Raw genomic sequence first — 25,100 nt, 5'->3', positions numbered from 1 at the left:
AAAAAACCAAAACCATCACCTAGCTCCAGTTATCATGTCCAGCACTTCAGCAACAGTTGGCTTTTCATAGTTTATGTATTATATATTACACACACATCTTTCCTCCATCTACCTTAAGAGAGCTCCAGAACAAAGAACAATTTATCCCTTCATTAGCATAGATGTGGTTCTCAGGAAAGGGAACGTGAGCACTTGAGGAAGGTGCCCAATAGTTGTGACACGCCTTTTATTTTGCCTTTCCCAGTAACTGAAACCCAGAACAGACCCACACGTTTGTGTCTCGCTCAGGTAGCTGCAGCCTCAGTTGAGCCAAATATTCAAACCCTTGCAAACAGGCCATGGCTGAGACAACAGCCTCACACCTACAGCTGACCACGCTGGGACACATTCCCATTTCCCTGCCTCCCACCGAGTTGCAAAGGGAACTTAGTACCTATAACTTTACAGCTCCTTGGAAGAAACCATCACAAAAAAAGTTTATTTAAAACAAGGATTCTGATGCGTATTAAGAAGTTTTGTTCCCCGTGTCTGAAAACAGCAACAGAAAAATGAACCTGTTCATATTCTTTTTTTTCCTCAGAGGCAGGGAGTTTTGGGCCATCCCGTTGCTACATTTTTATTCCATTACAGCTCACTTGAAATCTTCCAAGTCTATTTTTACGCTGATAATAACAAGACTTTGCATTTATAGAGCATGCTACAAACATAGGCATCTACGTCCCTTTGGGAGGCTGCGAGGGAAGTGCTGGAGAGCTATGAAAACCAGGCACAGGGTTAAGTGGCAGAGTCCATATCGGAGTAAGGATGGGGACTCTGGATCTCCTGGTTCCTCTGCCTCGCGCTCATTCCTGAATTGTCTGTTTTCCAAAGAATTTTAAAAGCTTTCTTGGAAAATGTGATTGGTACATTTTTAGCTTGGTTTTCCTCGGAAAAGGGTTCACCTAACCCCACTGCTTGCCACCCCCACTCCCAAGTAACTTTCAAATCTGCTAACTGGTTTCAGACAAATTTGAGAGGATTAATGGCCTCGAAGATGGTCCTACATTCCAGCACTTTTTGGAAACCAACAATTGAGCAGAGGCCTTCAGGTTAGCGTCTCCAGAGAGGGAGAACGCAGCTGCTCTACACTCTGCTTGGCAGTACAAACATACACACATCTGTATATACATACATAGACACGAGCAAACACATTTAGTGACAGACCGGCCACCACACGCACAGCTATGGGCCAGCTACTTCCTACCTTGTGGACTTCTGCAGAGGACACGCAAGGACAAGAAACTGGGCAACGGCAGCACACAGCTTTCAACGTGCCGTTATCTTTTGGGCAGCTGGCCTAGCTGACATGCAGAGCAGGGCTGCGGGGCACCGCGCAGCCACGCTTCGTCTGCTGGGAGCTCGGGGTAGGTTCAACGAGGTTCAGGGGGTGAAAAGCACACCCAGCCAGAGCACAGTGCACGCAGCTCCACTGCTCAGAGCACAGCGAGACGATGTGTTACAGCGCTTTCTTCACCCACCCGCTGGAAGACAGCCAATCCCTCTGGTGGCTCCAGGAGGGGAAGCCTTCATGCTCTCCCAGAGAGGTGAAGTGCTGGGTGATCTCTGTCCCTCCCCTGCTGGGCTCCAAGAGTGTCTCTGTCTTCAAGGCAAAGGCCAGGCATGGTCAAGTCCTCTTCCACACTTTGAAGAGCATTATGCCCTTCAGCTAAGATGCAGGTCTCATAAGTGTTTTTGACAAGGAGGAGACCTTTTTGGTAGTCACATTTTGATAGTAACATAAATAGACACAACTTCTTTTTAAAGAAGGAAAAAAGAAATATTCCAGCTCTTTCTCAAACTATGTAACTGCCACGGAAACATCTTTCACTTGCAGACAGGTTAGCTGGCAGCAGATAACATCTTGTTTTTTCAAAGATGCTAGGGACCACCAGCTACTTTATTATCACAATCAGAACCACTTTATTATAACAAATAGCTTCAAATTTGATCTGGAACAGAGAAGTAACTCTGAAGCAAACAAAATTAGATTACTCCTTTCTTGTTTCAGGAAGAAAATCATAAAGCATTTGAAGACAACGTCCCTTCCTAAGATGCATGTTAGCTTTAGAAAAAAAAAAAGTAAGCGTATCATGTTCCACAACAGGAGAGCATAATGGGGCAGAGACAGAACCGTTACTCTGGAGTATGACTTGAGAATAGCAATGGCTCCTCCACAGAAAAGTACTGATGCTCAAATATGACCGATGAGTATCACAACACCCATTACACGAGCTGGCCTACAAGCAAATTGAGATGCGTGGAACGTTGTCTTTACGTTTTCCTGGTGTGCTATGTCCCCTTTCTGATAAAAAAAAAAAAAGAAAAAAAAAGAACTGAATTTTCATAGACACGTCAGTCCCTGACTCCTCTTCAGAGCTGCACAAAATGCTGTTAAAAAGGCAAGATTTTTTTTTTTTTTGCATATGATAATGGATGTTTGTCCAAAAGAAAAGTATTGAGACTACCAAACTAATTTTCAAAGGTCACCGTATCTGTTGCACGTCTGAACTTCTTTACTACGGAAAGCAGAGTATCAGAGAAGGAGAAATGTGCACACCAGTATCCCATGCTAGCATGGAGTAGGGGTGCAAGCAGTGCACAAGCTCAAACCTGGAAACAGCCTTCACAGCGCCTTATCCAGCCTCTGTTACACAAAGTAACTGTTAGTGGAAAAATCATAGGAGGTTAATTGTGCTGATTTTTATCTAGTTCTAGCTCATGTGTTCTATCCAGTGTTTCAAGGGCAAGCAGATCACTCCTGTGTAATTTGAACAGCCATGTTTTTTAAAAGGATTGATTGTGTCAAAACTGCAGAACAGGACATTTCTTCAGGCATATCTCAATCAAACAGGACTTAAAGCTTCATATGCCGAGGAGAAGGCAGGCCTCAACCACATGTTGAGATCCTCCAATGCCTAAAATACCCCAAGGACTAGCTCCAAAAAGCCACCCAAACTCAGCAGGAAGTGTTCCCCTAATTTTAATAACATTTTACTCAAAAAAACCTTGCATTTGTACTAGTCAAAGTAATCCATCATCACTTGACAATTAAAATGAATACAGTAAACTCAGACACTTTTACATTTCTACAGAGTTTCTTTAAGAAATAAAACCAACAGTACTAAACCTATTAAAGAAATAAACATCCTATTTCGTAAAAAAAAAAAAAAAAAGAAAAGCTGTGCTGCAAATTCTTCCTCACAGCAATTGACAAGGAAAGGCAAGCATACCAGTTTTGCTGATCTGTACTTATGCTGAGATAATCCCAGGTGCACGAGGCTGCACCTGGGACATAGAAGAACAGATGTGAAGAGGACAAAGGTAGGCAAGGCACGAGAACCTGTTAGGAGACACACCACATCTGCAGAGAAAACCGTCACTGCTATTTATTTCATATCCCTGCAGCCCAAAGCTGGTAGCCGGCAACAAAGAACTGAATCCTGCAGAACACCAGTAAAACTGAATTCAGCAGGGAAGTGATGGCAAGCCAGGCAAAGGAGTTTAGAAAAAGAGAATACTTTTTCTAAAGTAGCATAAGATAATTTCTAGGGATAATTCATGATCCAGCTGTCCTGAAGAGTCATAGAATGGTTCGGGTTAGAAGGGACCTTAAAGATCATCTAGTTCTAAGCCCCAGCGTCATTCCTTTGGTTCACTCCTCCCATTACCATTTGAATGCAAGACATGGCAATAAAATCATATGGAATATGCATGAGATTAGCTCACTGCTCTTAACAACAAGATGGATGTAAATTCCCAGCGACACGGTTGACATCTGTGGACTGACACCAGCTTTACACACAGTTAAACACATATTTGTTCAGTGGGGCTGGTAAAAACGGTCAGAATCAGCTAATCAGAAAAAAATAAGTCAATTTTTAATAAACTAAGTCAATCTTTAATAACAGCCTTGGTCCAAACTGACTGCAGGTCTACATCTGTTCTTACACTAGCCACTCTATTTTCTAGCTTGATGCCTGGCTTTGGTGTAGAGAAGGTATAGGATATATCTTTCAAATCCTGCTCCTTCTTAACAGCTTTCCCCAGGACAGGAAACTTTTCTGCATGCTGCTCCCAATAACCTTCAGCATTCCTCCTTACCCTAGAAGTGTCTGTCTTACAAAACTCTTCTATATGAAAGAAAAAGCCAAATGTGTTACAGCAGCAAGGCAGGGCAGTTTGCAAAGGGCTTGCTTTCATAGGGCCTTTACTAAACAGCTGCTATTAGCCCTCCACTTTTATCAGCATTAATTCACTGCACCAGATGAAAAGAATGCATGCTTGGGAAAGCCCTAATTTAGCAAGGGGGTCACACAACCCAAGTTTAACCTTACTGCAAAACAGCAGAGATGTTATGGAGCATTTATAAACGTGGATCCTTACATGTCTGGCACATCTTTAAAGGTAAATTGTCCTACAGATTTTTTTTGGAAAACCTGTGTGGCAAAAATTCTCTTTTCAGCATTTGAAGTCTCTTAGACAGTTTTCCTCATCCTTTCACACAGTACTTAGGTTCCATCTAGTGGCTTTCAACAGCAATAAACAGAAAACTAAATGGGCATTTTATTGCCTAAATGCTTAATTTTCAAAATCTGTGCATTTAGTTGCAGAAAAGTTCATAGAGTCTTCTTCAGACATATAATTTGTCTTGCCATCTCCCTAGAAATTCTCTTGGTCCTCTGATGGGAATTTTCCAGCTACAGTTATTATAGTTTAAACATCTAAAGCAAAAGGGTATTAAATTAAACTAAAGCTTATTCCTATGCAAACGTGACTGAGAGGATGGGCTGGTTAAGAGTGTTAGCAGCTTGCAGACAGGAGCTACGTAGTACTGCTGTGCCTGTTAAATAAAGCAGCTGCTGTGTCCCTCCCCAGCCAGGTTTCCGCACAGTATCTGCTCACTAGCCCAACCTGGCTGGTACAAACCTGTCACAGCCAACAAGATGTGTCTCACTTAACTGCTGACATCTTCAGCATCGGCTCCCTTCACAGTCAACTGAGAAACATGCACTTCTAGACCACGATTCAGATGATTTATCATAGAGGTTTACCTTCAGGTGAGACGACTTGCATCCTAGAAGTGTCTCATTTCCGTATTTCCATTACAAAGAGAAGCTAGAGGGCCTACTGATAGCATGGTACCTCCCTCACACATCTTGAATCCCACCCAGGGTGTCTGACCAAGGCTTTTGTCTGCTCCACAGCATTAGAAGTGTCGCCCACCTTGCAGTGAGCTCTAAGCAGACAGCAAAAGGAATCTAGAAGCAGGGCAACCACAGCAGTTACAGACTTTGCACCTAAGTTAAAAAAACAATAGTGACAGGTAGCCATACTATAACAGAAAACTCGATTTCAACACTGTTCTATTCTCACAATACATCTCACCCTGCTGCTCAGCTCAGTTAGACTGAAGGTAGGCTTGCCTTATAGCAGGAAAAGCATAAACAGTTCTGCTCCTACCTACATTAAGGCTATACAACAAGCTATGCTTATATTTCGCTTCCCCAACGCATTATCAGAACACTCACCACAGACATTTTAGTCCTCTTTGGAAGAACTTTACCAACTCTAAAATCTCACTATCTTCAAAGGGAAGGGGGAAAAAAAGCAACCATCAAAGAAATGTGAAACTTCACGAATTTATCCGCTGCCACGTTAGAGGTCAAAAGCATATATTTTAAAGTCATTTTAGTGTCTTACATAAACAACAAGACAGAGTTCACCAGAATTGGTCTAGTCTGTCCTCGGAGATCATATCCATTTAAAGAGAAGGTGAAATAAAAAAATAAAATAAAAAAAAGAGGTAGTTGATCTAGTTCATGATCTGTGGAGTGTGGGATAGATGAAAGGTCTTTAACTCCCTAATACAGCTTTTTCTGTCTATTCTCATATCAAGGAGCTTTACTTTTGGTCACACACAGTTTGAGGCTTGCACACAGCAAATCATGTCTGCTTTTCTAGAATATGGCTCCAGTGTGCTGCAGAACTACTTAGATTTATTACTCCAGAGCAGTGTCTCTCAGTTTCCCCTCTACAGTCTTTTCACCTTCACCTAAACTTTCAGGGAGGAGGGCTGCATGTGACAGACTAGCTCTTTTTGCAAAGAAAAGGGGAAAAATCTTCAATGGTTTTGAACTTCCTTGCTCTGAAGAAATGAGGAGAGAAACTAAGGCTACACAACACCTATCTTACCATTGGGTTCGTATCTTAATCAGCCTAGACTTATGGTTTATTTACAAGATAATTAAACCCATTTTTCTGTAACAGTTATTTCACAAAACCTGAGAAGATTTACACCACCAAGTTGATTATAATCTCTCCATTTAAACTCTTTTTTTTTTTATTTGCACAAAACCCTATGTTGTACAACCTTACCTCCCAAAACTCTTGAAGTAGCTCCCACCACAGGGAGCAACTCCTCCCTCCTTCACGCTGCTAGATGGGCCGGAAAACACAGTAGCAGTCTCTGAAACGGTCCTCTCACAACGCTCAATTTGCCACTGAAATACTTCTCGCTGCAATGGCAGTTTTACTCTAAATTTGCAGCAGGTGCATCCACTCATCGATAAAGGAGGAAGGCCCCCTTGGCTACCATGCTGCGTGGGGGGGGTGTGCTATGCCGGGGGTGGGGCTGGGATTTGGCTTCACGCACACCTCTGCCACGGGGGGCTCTTCCCTTACAGGAAACGGGTGCGGGGGATATTCCAGGGGCCTGGCTCTGAGCCGGGGGCGTCGCAGCCGAAGCACCCCCAGGCAGCCCCGATGGGCTGGAGGCCTGGTGGGGCCTTGCCGCCCCCAGCCTACACGGCCCTCCGCAGCCGGGGCGTGAGGAAACGCGGGTGGGGCTTCTACAGCTTCGCTGCTGCTCGCACCGAGGCGGGCAATCGCCGGGGCGGAAGGCAGGACGCGGGGGGGGTGGCTGCTGGTGCCGGGAGCTGGGTTATTTTCACCGCTGAGGCCTGAGGCGCGGCCCGAAGCCTGAGGCGCCGCCCGAGGCCTAGCGGGCGGCAGGCCAACCCGCCGCCGTCGCGCAGCGCGCGGCGGGGGCCGCCCGCCGCCACGCCCGCCCCGTCACGCTCACACAGCGGGAAGGGGGCTGCTGAACCCCGCGGGCGGCGGCGGTCCCCGCGGAGGCGGCGGGCGGCGCGGGCAGGCGGCCCGGGGAGGGCGACAGGAGCCGTCGGCAAGACTAGAAGTGATAGGTGGCTCCATAGCTCAGTGGTTAGAGCACTGGTCTTGTAAACCAGGGGTCGCGAGTTCGATCCTCGCTGGGGCCTTTCCGTTTTTTTCCATTTTTCGCCTTTTTTTATTTTAATTCCCCTGATCAAACCGGCATTTTCGCTCCGCGGGCGCAGAGGAGAGGGGAAGGGAGGGCGGTGAGCCGCGCTGGGTGGGTGGTTCCCCGAGCTGCGGCAGCAGGGTGCTACTTTTTGCATCCCCAGAGGGTGGCGGTCGGCGGCAGAGGTGGCGCTGGAACTGCAAAGGGACTGCCCCGCCTCCACCGCGGGTGATGCCGCGCCACGGTCCTTGCTCTCCTGCGGCTTCTGGCAGCACCCCATTGTATCTTCACTCCCCAGCGTTCAATCCCGCTGCCGGGGACCCCCGCCCCCGCCAGTTCAGCGCTCAACCCCGGGAAGAGAAAAGGCTCAGGCAGGGAGAGCTGTGCCCACCACCCAGCGCCCACCACCCAGCCCTTCTCTGCTGGCCAAGAGGTCCTCTCCAGGGGGGGAGAGTCCAACCTGTGGCCAGATGACAGTTTGATCCAATTGCTCAACAGTAACTAGCATTTTTGGGGGATTGCTCAGTTTCTGTTACTTTGGTTTTGATTGTTCTTAAGACTTACTGAACAACGATGATGAGAGGGCTGGAGCACCTCTCCTGTGAGTTGGGGTTGTTCAGCCTGGAGAAGGGAAGGCTCCGGGAAGACCTTATAGCAGCCTTCCGGTACCTAAAGGAGGCCTACAGGAGAGATGGGGAGGGACATTTTACAAGGGCACGTAGTGATAGGACAAGGGGTAATGGCTTCAAATTAGATATCAGGAAGAACATTTTCACTATGAGGGTGGCGAGACACTGGCCCAGGCTGCCCAGAGAAGCTGTGGATGCCCCATCCCTGGAGGTGTTCAAGGCCAGGCTGGATGGGGCTTTGAGCAGCCTGGTCTCCTGGGAGGTGTCCCTGCCCAGGGCAGGGGGGTTGGAACTACATGATCTTTAAGGTCCGTTCCAACCCAAACCGTTCTACAACTCTCTGATCCTTAGGAGCCTGGAGGTGATCGTACCTTGAAAAGACATTGCTTAAAAAAGAATAATAATCTAATTCCATTGTCTGAAAGACAAATACTATTAAAATGTACTTCTTACTGCATTTCAGTTAAAAGGACAAAAAAAAAAAAAAAGAAGAGCAAGGTCACTGAGTTGTCTATTTCATATTCTTAGATAAAAGATGCAAGTGCTGAAAGCTGGAGGCACTTGGATTTATTAGACAGGCATAGACAGTCAAATCTTACCAGTGAATGTCCACCAGATACTCTCATAACTACTTATGTCAGAAAAGGACATCAGAGCAGGATTTACAAAGAAACTTAATATTAGGAGGCTGGTGCTGTTAAGGTTCAATAGAACACAGATAGAGACTGGTAACACTGACGTTAATGGAGGTGCATCATAGGGAGCCAACTGATTCTCTTTTATTTGCTTACGATTCAAAACATTCATTTCACCATCTTCTAAGTGACTTGCTTTTTCTGGGAAATCAGAGAGCTTCAAAAGCTGCTTCTTAACCTACTCTCCTTCCTCTTTTTCAGTTTTTCCTTAGCTAGTGCTGCTTTCTTTGGAAGAAGCATCTTGTTTCTGGTTAGGTGGGAGCTCTTCTTTTTTGCCAGAGGAGGTGCTGGTGTAGTTCTGGAAGTGTGTGAAACCTTTTCTTTCTGCGTTGGCCTATGATGTTTAGCCTCAGCTTTGATTTTCTGTCTCCTTTTACCAGATGGAGCTAGTTTCACTGTTGGTGCTTTTATTTTGATGGATGAGGTCTTTTTACCTTTCTTAGAAGAAACTGTTGGGATGGCTGCAGTGGGGGTAGAAGATTTTTTCAGAGGCTTGGCTGTTGAATGTTCATTAAGCAGCTCAAGGACAGTCTCTGAGGAAAGTAATTAACATGGTTCAGCATCCCTGCTTCAAGACAAAAGGCTAATTCAGAGATGTGACTGATACAAACCCTTATTAGAGCTGCAGTTAAAAATAGCTGACATTCTGAAAGAAGAAATACACACTATATAAACCTCTCTTCTTCCATCAAAAGAGCCTTAGGTTTCTTGGAAATAAAATTTGTTTAATTTTAGAAATGATGAATGTGTATTTAAGGGAAATAAGTCCAGACAGAATATGATGAAACCTTGCACACCTCTTTGGCAGACTTAATGATGTTTTCATGTTACAGTAATATCTGGAAGTCCCAGACAAGATAAACTCAACTTGCTCAACACTGTTTCTACTCAACAGTAAGATGTAACCCTGCCATAGTTGCCTGGGACATAGGGTAGAAAAAGGCCAGGAGAAAGGAAGATTGAATCCCCTAGATTTACAGAGACGGGATTATTTGACTCAGGGAGCTTGTTGCAGAGCCAGGGACAAGGCTCTCTGGACTTCCTAGACCAAATCCAATGCCTGAATCAAAGCCACCAGTTCCCTTCTGAGGCCCGTTTACACTATTACTTGGCAACACTTTGGAAAAAAAAAAAAATCAGAGACTGGGATTAAGAAAAGGCATGGCATCTAGTAGGTGACAGAAGTACACATTAAATGGCTGTTGGGGGTTGGAACTAGATGATCTTTAAGGTCGCTTCCAACACGAACCATTCTGTGTCTCTGTGTAAATATGATAATGTAACTTCAAGATTGCACCTGCTGAGTGGTTTAGTTTTTAAAAATGATGAAGATTTCAGTTGCATGCCTGCAAGATGATTATATGTTTTGCTTACCATTAAATTAAAGCCTAACAACTTACTTGCACGTGGAACGAATGGTATCCGTTTACTCTTTGTTTTCACTGGAACAGGCTTGTATTTACACTTCCCTGGTGGAGCTCTCCTTGAAAAACAGAAAGCCATATGCAGATATCTGAGAGATCGTTGAGGAAGTTTGTTTATTCCAGAGGCACACATCAGTCCCCCATTGTCACTTGCCTCTGCTGAAAGAGGCCTGAGAGCACTTTAGGCACCTGGAGTGCAACACAGGTGGAATTTAAGAGCCTAACTCAGGGCTGCAAGCCATAAAATCCCTGCCTGAATAGCAACAGCAGCTGGAAAGCCACAGCTTCTCTTCTACCACCCTTCTGGTCGACTTTCTGCCATCAGGCAGTCTGGACTGTCTTTATCCCATATCGATAGCTGGTTTGTTTGTGTGTATCCCACCACTGAATTCAAGGGCACCGATTAGGTGTGTTTCAGCTACATGCCCTGCTGCTGGAGGCACGGCACAATGCTGTTTCTAGAAGCCTGGTGAATGCATTGGTTGAACTTCAGACTGTCACTTTGCGTTGTCCTCACCAATACTGGCTCATGCATCACACCTTGAGGTGGAAGAGTCTCATCCACGCAAACAAGGCTTGCCGGTAACTGTACTTTCCACTTGCAGCATAAGGATCTCTGTACATGCAGCAGAACATTCCCACACAGCCCCGCAAAAGTTAGTGCCAACTTCAAAGGGTGACGCTCCGGACCCAACATAGTGCTGCAGCAAGAGGAGTGAGACAGGAAAGGTACAGGCAAGGAGAGAGGAAGCAACAACTGCAAAGAAAACGTATCCACGTTCCTCCCTGACAACCTCCCACAGTATAAAAGCACACCAAAAAAAACCCCACATTCTCCCGGTGGTAAAAGCAGTCACTTATTAAACAACAGGAAGGGGGAAGAGCAACAGACCTGTGTTTTCTGGTACCCACCAAAGGAACTGCTGTAGGACAAATAACAGGCTCTTCCAGTTTGGCATGCTTGACAGCAAAAAGCAAAGCATGACCTAAGGCAACACATTTTCTTGTGATTAGTATTCTCCTTCAGACAGGGGCAACAGCCAAGTGCTTCCTCCATACCATTTTAATTAAAAAAAAAAAAAAAGTTACTAAAGGAAGGTTGTCAGCAGTGCTTCTGGGTTTTTTTTTTTTGGGGGGGGGGGGGGGGGGGGGGTTGGTGTGGGGTTTTTTTGTCCCCTGTCTCTCCTCTCTACATTTTGGGGATTTGGTGCCAATGCAGGCATGCCAGGCACTTTGCTATCTCCAAGAGCACTGGTGGAGAGGCAAGCTGAAGTGAGGGCATGGGGCACTGCTGCCATCCGCTTTCCTGGGAGGTTCCTTGGGAAGTTTGAGTTGCCCTCAGGTAGATGGCAGTGGCCCTGCCAATGTTTTGTAGCAGGCATTTGCATGGCTTGCAACCCTTGACAGGGTGTTTGCTCAAGTGTGGGCAGGAAGCAGGGAGTGTTTGGGCTGGACAGACTGGGACTGCGCCCATCAGAGGGGCCAGTTATCCCAGCCACCGCTCATGGTGAGATGGAAATGGAAGAATCCTATAAACAGCACTAAAACACAAAGGAGAAAGGAAAAAATCTCTGCTCGTGATATGATCAGGAGGAAGCCAGAGTGCAAACAAGGATCTGGAGGTGTTGGGGCTCTCTGCTCCAGGGCCAAGCAAGCTCAGCTTCCAGAGGAGCAGTCAAGCACTTTGCACGCCCTGGACAAGCTCACAAAGTGCTTAAGCAAACAGAAAAGAGCAGAACAGCATCCGGGCTAAGGTAAACAAGGGGAACCAGTAAATACAAGAATAAATTCCAAAGAGACAAGGGCGTAAGTGCCTGGTCCTGCTCTAGAAGTGATGGATACGAAGTTCCAAAAGCGCAGGGAAGAACTGGCTTCTTTCCGGGAAGCCCTTCTCAGCAGTGAAACCATCGCAGTTCTGGCAGGAGCTTGCTGCCCCTTGTGGAGCCATCCTAACACAGAATCTTCATGGTTGGAAAGGACCCTTAAGATCGTCGAGTCCAACCAAACAACCTACAATCTCTGCCACTAGAGCATGCCCTGAAGTGCCACATCTAGACGTTTCTTAAATACCTCTAGGGATGGTGACTCAACCACCTCCCTGGGCAGGCTGTTCCAGTGCCTGACCACTCTTTCAGTAAAGTAATTCTTCCTAATATCTAATCTAAACCTCCCCTGCCGCAACTTCAGACCATTTCCTCTGGTCCTGTCATTATTCCCTTGGGAGAAGAGGCCAACACCCACCTCTCTACAGCCTCCTTTCAGGTAGTTGTAGAGGGCAATGAGGTCTCCCCTCAGCCTCCTCTTCTCCAAACGAAACATGCCCAGCTCCCTCAGCCTCTCCTCATATGACTTGGTCTCCAGACCCCTCACCAGCCTGGTAGCTCTCCTGCACCCTAGTCCTGCACACCAGGCGGGAAGTCTCCTGGAAAGGCTCCCACAGGCTGCTTGTGAAACAGAAAGCTGCATTTCTCACTTTACGGTGGGAAAGAGGAGAGGATTTATCATCCTCGTAGTCTTCTCGGTGCATTAAGGAGTGGCATAGGAACTGCAGGCCTTTTTTTTTTTTGTGAAATAGAGCATGCTCAAGCTCCCAACGTTCATGCTAGCTCACAAATTTTTTTTTTTTTTGCTTTAAAATGTTACAATTCAAAAACTTCCTGGCAGACAATAAACTGTTAAAGGCAAGAGACTCCTCAAGTAGTTACAGCAAGTAAGAGACTCAATTTCCTATTTCCATCACCTTAGTATAGAGTTTGACTGAATTATCTAGCTTTGGATTTAACTGTCCAAGAAAACATAACTTGTTTTCTTCTTTTTGTTAATGTCTGAGATCTCGGCAACAGCACAGACACATTAGTACTGTATCTACTTTACAGGGTGATTTGGGACTCATTTAGTGCTTTTTAGGAAGATCTAAAAGCTCGGGAGGGGAAAAAATTACACAAGCATGCTTATTATTCTAAAACCAGACTTCAGTAGGGATAACCGTGTAATGGCGAAAAAACATTTTGCTTGGAAAAACTCAGGTTCAGGCTCCAATTATTATTTGAACACCGCATGAACCACCAGGTTGTTCTTTGTGAAGAAAACTAAACCGTGGACAACAATTTATTTATTTATATGAAAGCGCATCACAGATACTTCATGTCATGACCCTGAATGATATGGACTGTCATTTTTAAAACACCACTGTGCAATACTTCAGATATGCACCCAAGGAGAAATTATTTTGATCTTTACTGTCCCAGACCTTTACGGTATCTGAACTCTGTCTATTTATGGATGCACAGGTATGATGGGTGAGGAATAAATTCACTAAAACTGACTAAAGTTGCAGCAGATGTACAGTGGGCGAACAAAAATCAAGGAGTGGATGTGGAGGTCAGTGAGATTATGTATCAGCAGTACTTAACATTCTTTCTACTGTGATAGCTGGAGAATGTATGGTGATTGATTATATAAAAATTTGGCACAGAACATCATCTTTAATTACTAACCTTGCGGGATCAATAAACTTGTAGAGCGATCCATGTGGTGCATAGGCACTGGGATAAGAAGTAGACATAAAATACAGCTCACCTAAATAGAAGTGAAAAAAGAAAACTAGTTTCAGATTCAAGTGCCCACGCTGAATCCCAAGTTCTCCGTTTCCCTCCTTCCTTGCTCTTCACTAATTCACACGGTCAGAAAAGAAAACCTCTTCAGTCACTCCCTCAGTCACGTCTTACTTTCAAGAGGTGGGCTTTGGTCTCGCCTTGCCTGTGCAGATGGACTCCCAGGGACACCAAGTGATGTCTTGGTTGCAGCAGGATTCCATGCAGAACCAGCAGCCCTGGATCGAGCAGAGTGCCTGAGCAGGACCTTCATTACCTCATGTCAGTGGCCCTCCAAAAGGTTACTTTCGTGTGTATAAATATGTATTTTTTTAAACTTGTTTGTACCAAAGAAGCAGCCAGAAGCTACAAACAGAGGGGAAGACCACACAACAAGTATTTAGCCATCTTGTAGTCATACAAAAAAAAAAAAAAAAATACCAACAAGGGCTAAATTGGCTAATCCATGGAAGACAGAAGCGTCTTATTTCTGTGTGGTTGCTGAGGACAGCAACTACTCCTCATGCCTTCCCTTCAGCGCCCACTAGAACAATATCCAGGCAAGTTATAGTAGCTTGCAAAAGAGGCAAAGCTGTTGTTTATCACAAAAGTTACACGACGATACCATATTGGTTTCTGAAAGAATAAGCAGTAGAAGAGGCATTTAACATCCACTCACTCCACGTGTTGTTAGAACAGTTGAAAATTGTACATACTTCACAACAAAGCCTGCACCTCCCTGCATATTTGACAGAATATGGTAGCCGGACAATCTAGGATCTTTTCATTACAAGCAAATCTCTTTTCTGCTGAATCGTGAAGCATCAGAGCTCATTAAAGCACATCTGTGTTCTCAAAAAAATTTGCAGTCATTTTGTATTACGTAGCTCTTTGTCAGGAAACTATATAAAAAGTGAACAAAATATGCATTGGTACTTCCACCTTGGTGAGAGATCTGGTCATCGTGACCATAGCAATAATCCTATGCACTGAGACATTTCCACTTGACTTTCAAATTAGTGGCTTTCCTCATGCCTAAATAAAGCCTTGGTGTATAATCCACAGTGTAAAGTGCTGCTGTTGTGAATAAGTCTGAGGAATTTATACTAAGGAAGAGGTGGAAATTCAGACAAGCTGTTAAGAACTCAAGTGAGGATGAGCTGTTACAATGAAAGAACAAACTGCATTGATACAGTCTTTTTATTAGTGAAACGGCATAAATGAACAACAACAAAAGGACAGGGAAAGGCTGAAACAAACAGGATTTCAAACTCCTTAGAGAACTTGGAGCATTCAGACTGCAAGTTCACATGAGGATCTGTCTCCTGAGCTCTCCGTCGAGCCGATCTGCAATAGCCTCACAGGGCAGGAGACCTCTCTGAACCCCATACCAACCCTACCTGCCGTGTTGAGATAGCCACAAACCTGTTTTGCAGTGCCTGGTCTCTAGTAGCACGTGAGGAGCAACATAATTTTTTTTTATACATTTTCCCTACGCCACAGAACTGGCAGTAGTTTCCAATAAAGGTATGGCTAGCACAATGCCTACCTGCTTCATCCTCAGCAAAGGAGATGATGAATTTGCTATAAGAACTGATCATTCCAGGGAAAGCACAAGCTTTTGTGCTACCAATGCAGATATCTTGCTTCTTCCACTTATTTGTCTTCTCCTCTTCCTGTAAAGCCATAAGTCGACTGGATGAAAAATAAAACCCCGTGTTTTATGTTTCCATTATCAAGATTTGTTCCTGTCAAAATCATGCATTACTAGAAAAAAAAAAAAGTCAGTGAGGGCCTTGACTGTTGACTAGCCTTAATGTTTGAATATTGGAAAAACAGACCTGAACAAAAGCAAACCTATCTTAAGGACTCTAAATTGGAGGAAGTTTAGATTCCAACCAAAATATTGTTATAATCTTCAAACAGAGCCCTTAATCTAATACACGGACATGTGGGATTCTCATTTACTCCAGCTGAAAAGGTTTCAGGATACTCTGATATGCTTATTTGCCCAGATAAGGCAAATATGGGTACAGAATGGGAGCTACAGAGAAAACAATTAGTCTCACCCGTTCATGAAATCACCAAAAATATAGAGGCCGTTCAAGTTGGGCGATTCACATCCTCTGTATACATAACCTCCAGTGACTGACTTGCCCACGTTGCGGCCATATGCAAATATTGGAAGAATGTCATCTGTGAAATACAGAAGCACAAGAAGTAAGAATATCTACATTGAGAGAGCATCAAAAAGCCATTGCTCTATGACACCAACGGGCACAAAAATGACTAGAAGGAGCAGTACAGTTGAACAAACAGCACAGTTAAATTTCCGTGGGAATTCAGTCATTTACTCCAGGACAGAAAAGACCCGGGGGCTTTAAGGAGCTCTCTGTGTAGTCGCTTATCAAAGCTTAGTTATGATGAGCTTCCATAGCACATAGGACCAAGATTCTCTGCGTCAAGTGAGCAATACAGAAAGGTATCAGTGTGCAGGAAGAACTCTCTTACAGGTTTGTGATTGCACCAATCATTTTAGCAGGAATTGTCTTTACAAATCGCAGTATTTTAGAAAAGGGAATAAAATCAAGCAATTCCAAGTTAACATCTTCATAGGTTTGCTGACATTCTTAGCATAGAACATGCCTCTGGCAATGTTAAAATTGAATTTAGCCCTTTCTTGGGTTGAATATCAGATCCTCCAAAATTTTAGTTTTGTTCTCACTTTTTTCCCCTGAATCAAGTAGCTTATCTTTAATCTTTAGTGATGAGGATAAAGATCACAAATGCAGTTCATTAAAAGCCATAGATTAGCAGCAAAATCTAATTTAGTTTTGTTATCAATTGAGGATTGAGCCATTAAAAAAAACCAACCAAACAAAAAAAACTTGAGAGCCATGTGGGTACCAGCACAGCAGAAGAGAAATGTAGGAGGATAACACATACTCTGCCCTTGCCTGTTCCTACAAGTGTTTCAGAAACATCTACATAAGCTTGAGACCAGGTGTTTTCTTCCAACAGCTTAAAGAATGTTATAATAATACCCAGTTGTTCTACCATGCTTTCCAAAGAGCTTTATGAAGACTGCCAATATCTACTCTTTTTAAAGGCAGCGAGTTTATCCATCACACCCACAGTCAGACCCAGAGCAGAGCTTTTGGGTGTTCTGCTCCAGCACCCTACTTGCCAGGACACATGCCTCTTCCACAGGATTTGTTTCAGGATCTCAGCATCCGCCTGGTCCACTCCTTAGCCATAGCCATGGCTCAGAGCTTCTGAAGAGAACACAGTATTGCTTTTCTACTTAAACGCAATCCACTGCCTTCCTGACTTCACTAGGAAAATTCTATCTGCAAAAGACAGCCTTTGACCCTAAACACCTTGTCCAGTGCAGTGTATTCCAGTGCAGGAATTCCCTGAATAAGCAGGGCATCATTTCATACCAACACTATAGGGCTGGGGAGAAGGAATATTCTGCTCTTAAGTAGTAAACAACCTCTTTTTAACACACAACACTGGATTATTTAGCTTCACTAGAAAAATGGAGCTACAGTCTAGTAAATACACATGTATAATAAAGTAATCTTCTGTAAGAAACTTCTTCCTTACCCAAAGAGGAATTGTGGCAAAGCTTTGTGTCGTAGCATTCAAATCCCTCCTTTGCTCTCCAGCCGTAGTTTCCTCCTTTAACAACAATGTCAATTTCTTCAAATCTGTTCTGACCAACATCCCCACAAAATATCCTCCCTCTTCCCTTTTTCGTGACAGGGTCCCCTCTGTCAACAGCGCAGCGCCACATATTCCTGACCCCATAAGCATAAACCTCAGGGCGGGCCTTGGGATTCGACACAAATGGATTATCAGGAGGGATGCGATAAGGCTTTCCATCAGGGCTTTTTCCATCCACATCAATCCTCAAGACTTTTCCCAACAAAGCACTCCTAAAGAGAACGACAGAAAAAAACAAATCCTAGCATTAGAGCCAACTAGAAATGAATAATTCTCTCCCTCTCCTCCCTTTCCAAAGGAAAAGTTAGTTGTCCAAAAGAGATAAACCAACAGCTGGTATGTCTTCCAACCTTGTTTAAGTCACAGAAGACTCTTCCCCCTCTCAACAAATTGGGTTCCCTCAGCTTTCGAAAACGTAAAATTCAAATTTTTGAAGTACTGCATTGGACAGACTTGCAGATGCACATGCACTTTTGGGAAGCACTTACTTTATTCTTCCACATTGTCTCATTTCCAAACCCCGCATCTTGGTGGACAAGCTCAAGGCTTTCAGCTGCCCTCCAACTTACTTGTTCTGAGCATTCCCAAATTTTCCAAAAGGGTCTCCAGCTTTCCCTCCATCCCCTGTGAACAGATACATGTAGCCATCCACACCGAAGAGCAGCTGCCCACCATTATGATTTGCAGCTGGTTCTTCAAGCTCCAAAAGATTCCTTAAAAAAAAAAAAAAAAAGAAAAAAGAAGAGAGAAATAACTCCGGATGTAGCTACTGGAAAGGACTGAGCATTCAGGTAGGCTGCAGAAATATCGCATGACTTCTACAGAAGAAAGCAAGATTTCCCAGCCATATGGGACCTGTCGGCTTTGTCAGATGCTGAGTTGCATCCTGGCACAAGGCTGCCTGCCTGCCTTATAGCACAGCTCCTTCCAGGGCAGCATCCCATGAGGAAACATGTTTCCCTTCCCACCAGCCACCCAGTGCTACGGCTGCCCTGTGCGCCACAGCTCTGAGCTGCGCTGCGTTAACACCTCTTGTGCTACACAGCTCACCCACCACCCTGAGCACAGGAGTATCACAGCTCACCCAAAAACATGACTACAAATAGATAATGTGTTCGTCTGCAGGGAACGCTTGTTGCCATTTAAACTTTGATTGCAATGGGTGGATTCTACTTCCTTATATGAGAAACAGTTGGTGAATTTGAGGGCTTCAGAAGCATCTTATGGTGATTGTGAAACTGGAGAAAATAAGTCTGCTATTAACCTATTCTGCTCCATAACTGAGAACTGGCTTTTTTTCTTAGTGGAGGGATGGGGTAGGGGCACACGTGTCAGATAAAAGCAATGTATAGCACTGTAGTGAGGCATCCTTGTTCTCCCAGGGCAGCTGATTCCACAATAGGCTTAAGGCTATTACTGCCCTTTAGAAGGCAAGAGTACAAGATAGAGAGAGAAGATGACCTGGAAGCCTAGATCCTGCGTCCTTTTTGCAGCTTCTAGTTTGCTGTGTGACCTTGAGCCAACCTGTCTCTGGTAGCTTTATAGCAGGCCAGTCATACAGCTAGACCAGGGTGACTGGGAATGTGCAGGTTCTGCAAGGGGGAAGGACAGGGACAAAGAAAAATAATTTCTCATTGTGGCGTACAATAGCATTCAGCATGAACTTTACCTTTCTGAGAGTGGATCAGCTTTGTTGACATCAGATGCTAAAACCTTCAATTCACTGATCCTGATCTTTTCCACCCGGTTCTTATCCATGTATGAGTAATAGATATAAAACTTCCTGTTGTACTTGTACTCTGGATGGAAAGCCATGCCCAGAAAGCCCCTCTCATCCCCTATCCACGGCGTGGCCAGCACTATGCTTTTAATATCCAAAAAGGGCTCCTCCAGACGGCTGCCATCAGGTAGGTAGACCCAGATCACTCCCACCTGCTCAGCTACGAACATGCGGTGGGTATGGTCATTTGCGTGCACCATGAGCACCGGGTTCCTCAGGCCGTTGGCAACCTCGGTCAGGCAGAGCTGGAGGCAACCTTTGCGGTCCTCCACCACTGAGCCCAGGTTGCGGTTGAGGGCTGTGTTCTTCAGCACGTTGGGGAAGCAGTAGTCCTCATCGTGTAGGTGAAGGAGGTTGCAAAAGCACGTCTTGTTTGTCTCGCAGCATTCTTGCATGTGCTTATCACTCGTCAGCAAGCCGATGGCAGAGCGGCAGTTGAAGTGAAACTCGGAGCAGTAGTCAAAACAAAGCCCTGGGAGGTTTCTTAGAGGTGTCCGAGGGTTTTCTGCATCATAGAGATGTGCAGCATATGGGGAACATTCCTAGAAAGTAAAAGAAACTAAATATGTGGCTGCACATAGGAGAAGCCAAGACACCTTAATGGAAGCAAACAGGTTAAAAAAAATGAAAAATTCGTAAGGCAGAGAACATGACGAGTCACCTTTCAAGTGGAGTAGTAGAAAGTCACTCAGAATATGGCTAAAGGGGATTTAGGGGTCCATAGCTATTTCCTTTACCAAAGCACAACCAGCTGCACTTAAGTTATTCCCAAAAGAAGTACATCTACAGAGGCTGTGGATTCTCCACAACTTGAGGTATTTAAGGAAGTGACAGGCAATTTCTTCTTGCAATCTAGCCTTTAGACATTCCCCTTAGTTTGCCCTGCTAGATTTTAAACTAGGTACTTTGTAACCTGTTCTTAAGGGATTGAGAGAAGAATTTAACTCCCTCGCTGCAGCAACCCTTTGCACTATGGAGAATGTTGGCTGTCGTACTTCAGACTTCTCCAGACCAGCAGTCCCAAATCTGGACATATCTTTCCTGTCATCAGGCGTCACTGCCTTTTCCAGATATATTTAAGATTTTACTTTGTTAAGCCACTTAAGCCCATACCTAAGTCTAATCAAGCGTTAGGAAAGAAAAAAAGAAAGAAAACAAAACAGGTACAGGTTCACCCACACCTTCAACACCACATGCAGCTCTGGTCCCCCTTCCCAAAAGCAATGTAGGGGAACAAATCCACAGGGACAGTCAAAGATACAGAACAGCTAATTAAGATGGGACTAAGAAGTCTTGCGGAGAGGTGATCAGAGTAGGGTAACAGGCTGACAGAGGTCTGTAAACCTGTCACAGCTGACACTGACAAGATGCATAGGGGTCACTTGTGCACCCTTTCCCCCAGGAGAAAAATGAGGGAGCACTAGATAGAAGTAGCAGGAGCTGTGTTTAAAAAAAAAAAGGAGGTGAAATTCTGCCAGAAGTTGTAGGTGCTAAAGATGTACAATGGTTAAATGTACGGGCTAAGTTAGTCTTTGGTCTGATGCTGTACGACTTCGATCACGTTCTTGCATGCATAGTATCACTGAAGCAGACTGCAGTTGAAATTTAAAGCTGTTTCAAATAAGTAAATCTCATCTTCTGCAATTCATGTAGCTACCGTTGACTCTATATGTGATCATCAGGAAAAAAAAATACCGCAAGCAACATTTCAGTGTCATGTATCTAATGTTCCTTCCAATATCATTAAGTTTTTAGCTGTGCATTCAGGCACTGTGTTTGAATTTGCACCTAAATTTAAACTCCTCATTTTGCAAAAAATCTGTGCCCAAACTTCTATAAAATGTTCCCATTAAAATCCCACCCCTATTTTAATTAGCATAAAATGGCAGAAGTTAAAACAGAAGCAGCTAAATTCTGCAGAAAGATTGTTTTACTGTTATTCCATGCCAGCAGCCTGAAATGGCCTACCCAGAGATTTTTATTGGGCACATACGTAGGAAGGTAAGTACATAGACAGTCAAAGAATGAAGAACTACGACATTAGTATTTTTTCTGCCTCATTTAACAAATCTAGGGTAGTTATACAAGCACTGACATTTATTTTTGGTGCAAGTAGCAGCTAAGTCCTGCTTAGAACAAGCGTAGCTAGCAAAAACAGACCCAGATCTTGCCCGATGCAAACTGAAGCAGCTCTACCAGCAAAGCCAGATTGCTTTAGATGCCTCTTAGAAGAGGCTTGTTAATTTTCAAGAGAAAAATGTCTGGTTTAGAGTGTCAGCAGAAAATCCATGATCCAGAACATCCCCATCTGATCGTCTCATACCTGTTCAGAAGCAGACAGCGCCACTGCCAAAGTGAAGTGCACTCTGTGCCATCCTTCTTGGGCTCTGTGGGACCAGCAGGACTGCTGCAGTCACCGAAACCAGGTTCCTCTGTGCAACGCTCAGCACACCACTCATTACCAAAAAAAAAATTGCCCATTTTTTTTACTGTCTGGTTGTTTTGGCACTAAAGGAACACCTAACTGAATGAGCTGCTTTGTTACAATGCATTGCTACTACTCTGGTCTCCCCCAAAAGACGTGAAATAATGCTGTTCTCACTAAATTAGAGCAGGTACTAATAATTCAGGTTTATCAATAAGCACCTACACCTCTTCTTTGGAATTTGGTTTGTTCAAAAGACAAAAGCTAATAATATTATTTTGTCTACCATTGCTTCCGAGTCTAATCTTTGCATTCCAAGTTCCATACAAATAATATCAATGAAAGCAGTTGTTACCAGCAGCAGTTTATCTGAAGTCTTGCCAAACGGAACAGAAATAAGCACTTGGCACAATTATCCTGATCACGTATCTGCATCTGTCTCTGTATTTGATGTGGCCCTAAGTACAGGTCAACGTTTCATGGGTAGTGACTACAAACTATCAGGATACTGTGGAGGTGGTAGAATGTAGATACCATTATTTTCCATCCCTTCCATATGAGACCATCAGTAACAATTCAATCTAGCAAAGTGACATCACTAAAACAAAACCATTTGGTAGATCTTTGCTCCTCCACTAATTCAACAGCCAAATACTACGTGCCAGAGAACCCAACCTTATTTCCCTGGTTGTCACCAACTTGAACAAGAGCAGCAACACATAACATAATCACAAGCTCTTCCCCAAAGATCTAACAGTAATCCTACTCTAGAAAGATACGAAAAGAGTAGTAACTTATTACTTTTAAAAACATATAAGAAAATATATAGGGTGGGTTTGGTTTTTTGCTACAACATACACTTAAAACAAATGAAAAATTAAATTATGCCCTGCAGAATAAGCAAAGAAGCAATAGGCACATTTTTATAGTCTTTTTTACTACCTGCAACACGTAGAAAAGTCTTCATAACACTAAGACTGCTGGTTCTGCTGGGACCTGTAACACATCTTTTTCTGGTTTACTAACCATAAAATGGCACCCAACCCGATGCTACTTTTTTCAGTCCTGGTGCTGAAAGGGTGTCCGCTCTGAACCCAAGGAGATGCCAGAATCCTGACAGCATCCAAAAAGATTGGAAACATTTTGGTACACAGATAATTCTAGGGCTAAAGAAATAGTAATTTGAAGAGTTTTATATGTTCTTGGTAAGATTAAGTGTGTGTTTTGGCGGCTTTGTGTTTTGGCAGGCAGTAAGTCCAGCTTTGCGTGACTAACAGTTGTTAAAACAGCAGGTCAGTTCTGCCCTCTAATTACAAGGAGGGGCGAAAGCTCAGGAATAACAGTGCCTTTGGTTCTTTTCTAACTGCACAGCGCCTGTTTCTATGAGCCAGGTGGACAGTGTGCAGACAGCACTAGTGAAAATGCACTGAATGAAGCCTCGGGACCTTGCAGCAGCTGTGAGAAAACATTGCCCCTATTAAATTTTGTTCAACTTTAACAACTGCAGCAGTTGGGACATCCTCCGCAGGACCACAATCAAAACACATCCTTCATGGGGTCCAGGGATCCAAACACTGCCTGATAATTCCTGTATCGTTTGGTCCTGTAGAATTTTTAATCCAGCACCTAGTAGCCGCAAGGAGAAAATAAGTACTGACCTGTAACTTTCCCTTTCATTATGAGAAAATTACTAGAGCAGCAGGATTTCCGTCATCACCAGAGTTGGACAATGCTTTCGTAAATCATTATTTCTCACAAGCGTCACTATTTATTGCCGGATGCCACACAAAGTGACGCATCTCACATAAAGCACTTCGCAAAATGCACACTGAAGATTAGGCACCGTTACTCCATCAGCCCACTTTTCCCCCACTCTCACGCCTCTTTTCACAGCAACACAGCTAGCTGTAAGAGGCTATCAAAATCACAACTGACCCCCAAGTCAGCCCAAAGCATAGGATGCAGATGCTATTTTTCTGCCCTACCTGACACAGGATATCTTTGATATACGTTCCACACAGTTTACGTCCCCGGGGATCGATATAATCCATGATGTCCCAGTATTTTGCTGCAATGCTGTTGTCTCTCTCCTGGTCACAGCAGCCAAAGTTTTCATAGGCAGAGCAGAACTCCAGGTGAACAGGGGGCTGGAAAGGTGGCCTGTAATCCAGACACTGAGGATGCCCTAGCAGACTGCCCGTCAGGCACAACAAGGAGAGGCAAAGAAAGGCATGTGGGCAAGAAAAGGAAACTCCAGAGCTGCTGATGCGCTTTCCAGTGCATGGCCAAACATTTGCTTCCTTCAGCATAGGTTTCTTGAGGTCAGATGTATAGAAATCCTGGACTGCTTCGTAGTATGGTTCATTCATCCTCCCTGCTTTATTAATTGCCAGACACAGAGCTCAGCATTCACTCTGGTTTGCTTACATTCTCTCTCCCTTTTTCTCTCTGAAGTTTACTACTTGGCAGGAGAGAAACCCTCCGGGCTGCCTCTTTGGTATTTCACACGTCACAGAGCTGAACCCTCCCCTCTGGGCATTTCTCATGCCCCTAGAATAACTCCTAAATCTAATCATTGCATCTGAGTCTAAATCGGCTGAGAAATCCTTCACCAAGAAATATGAACAACAGATAAAAATACAACATATGATACCTATACACAGAACCTGACAATCTCTCCCCGTTTACAAAAAACACAAGATGAGTAAAATAGTAGCTAGCAATTGAAAATGACTCAACTCTTGAAATGCACCAAACTGGGGTCTGGTTTCATAAAGGCTGAGTAAAGGTCATAAAATACAACCTAATTAAGGCAGCAGTTAACCATAGGTACAAGTAATTTCAGGACAAAAAGCTTTACAGGTATATTGCTGTTACCCACAAATCCAAGTATAAATTCAGGGTTAAAATGAGAAGAAATTCAGAAAGACAAAACACATTTACAGCACCAGCACAACCTACGGTTGACTGATATTCTGTGGTAGCCCTGTACTTCAGCCAATTGATTTTACTGGGTTTTATCTCAGCGGATGTGAAACTGATTTAAAGATGCAGGATGGTTTTTTTGACCACTTTTCCCTCTAGTGAAGAATGCATGAGCGATCCCACCAGTCAGCTAGTGAAGTACGGCATCAGCTGTATACGCAGGTGTCCCGTGTTTATACACATTGTAAGCAGCCTGCCTTTCCGAGAGCAACACTTCCCTAATGCCGCTCTTCCACAAGCGCACCAAGAGCGCTTTGATCACAACCAAGCTCCTTTTTATCACTTCACAAAAAAACCCAAGTGTTTTCCTCTTGTACACATCGCTACTCACAGCAAGGCAGCAAACCCCACGCACTCAGAGCGCTCATCACCACTGTGCGGCACGCATCAGGAGGCATGAATTAGAGAAGAGCAGCACACCAAAGAGCCCAAGTGATGCAAGGAAGAGGGGCGAGTCGTGCTTTCCCGTGCAGCTGCAGGAATGATCAGCCAGTCTGATGCTGTTAGGACAAGGCTTTAGTG

General features: G+C 44.2%; 1 protein-coding gene, 1 long non-coding RNA gene and 1 other non-coding gene across 4 annotated transcripts in view; 1 reads left to right on the top strand and 2 right to left on the bottom strand.

Moving 5' to 3' along the window:
• LOC141740022 (uncharacterized) overlaps window positions 1-6,572 on the bottom strand; it is a 65,248-nt gene extending 58,676 nt beyond the window's left edge. Inside the window, exon 1 of the long non-coding RNA XR_012585858.1 lies at window positions 6,415-6,572. This is a non-coding gene — a long non-coding RNA (uncharacterized LOC141740022). The remainder of the gene's footprint in view (window positions 1-6,414) is intronic.
• A 671-nt stretch (window positions 6,573-7,243) lies between these two features.
• TRNAT-UGU (transfer RNA threonine (anticodon UGU)) lies at window positions 7,244-7,316 on the top strand. Its single transcript has one exon. It is a non-coding gene; the product is annotated as a tRNA-Thr (tRNA).
• A 1,177-nt stretch (window positions 7,317-8,493) lies between these two features.
• HHIPL2 (HHIP like 2) lies at window positions 8,494-24,095 on the bottom strand. Of its 2 annotated transcripts, none has more exons than XM_074579066.1 (9): window positions 23,579-24,095; window positions 19,058-19,710; window positions 17,958-18,101; window positions 17,269-17,600; window positions 15,729-15,855; window positions 15,209-15,354; window positions 13,564-13,645; window positions 10,043-10,125; window positions 8,494-9,175 (listed from the first exon to the last, which is right to left on the bottom strand). In XM_074579066.1, the coding sequence occupies exons 1-9, from the start codon at window positions 23,960-23,962 to the stop codon at window positions 8,802-8,804; spliced, it is 2,325 nt and encodes a 774-aa protein (XP_074435167.1). In that variant the 5' UTR covers window positions 23,963-24,095; the 3' UTR covers window positions 8,494-8,801. The 2 variants fall into 2 exon arrangements, 1 of the variants encoding a protein (XP_074435167.1); XR_012586020.1 differs by having other exon boundaries at window positions 8,501-9,175; window positions 10,043-10,767.
• Window positions 24,096-25,100: the final 1,005 nt, after the last annotated feature.

This window comes from Larus michahellis, chromosome 3, assembly GCF_964199755.1.
Source record: "Larus michahellis chromosome 3, bLarMic1.1, whole genome shotgun sequence".
Taxonomy (NCBI): Eukaryota; Metazoa; Chordata; class Aves; order Charadriiformes; family Laridae; genus Larus; species Larus michahellis.
Note: the sequence above shows the minus strand (reverse complement) of the source record. Positions and strands in the feature narration are given on the sequence as shown.

What these genes read in the sequence shown, in the direction of transcription:
- HHIPL2 (XM_074579066.1), bottom strand. Translation starts at nt 23,962, where the DNA reads ATGAATGAACCATACTACGAAGCAGTCCAGGATTTCTATACATCTGAC. An exon ending in TTTGGTGATTTCATGAACGG is followed by an intron (nt 15,355 to 15,728) that starts GTGAGACTAATT and finishes TTTTTCATCCAG; the next exon opens with TCGACTTATGGCTTTACAGG. An exon ending in CTTTGCTGAGGATGAAGCAG is followed by an intron (nt 13,646 to 15,208) that starts GTAGGCATTGTG and finishes ACTTCTATTTAG; the next exon opens with GTGAGCTGTATTTTATGTCT.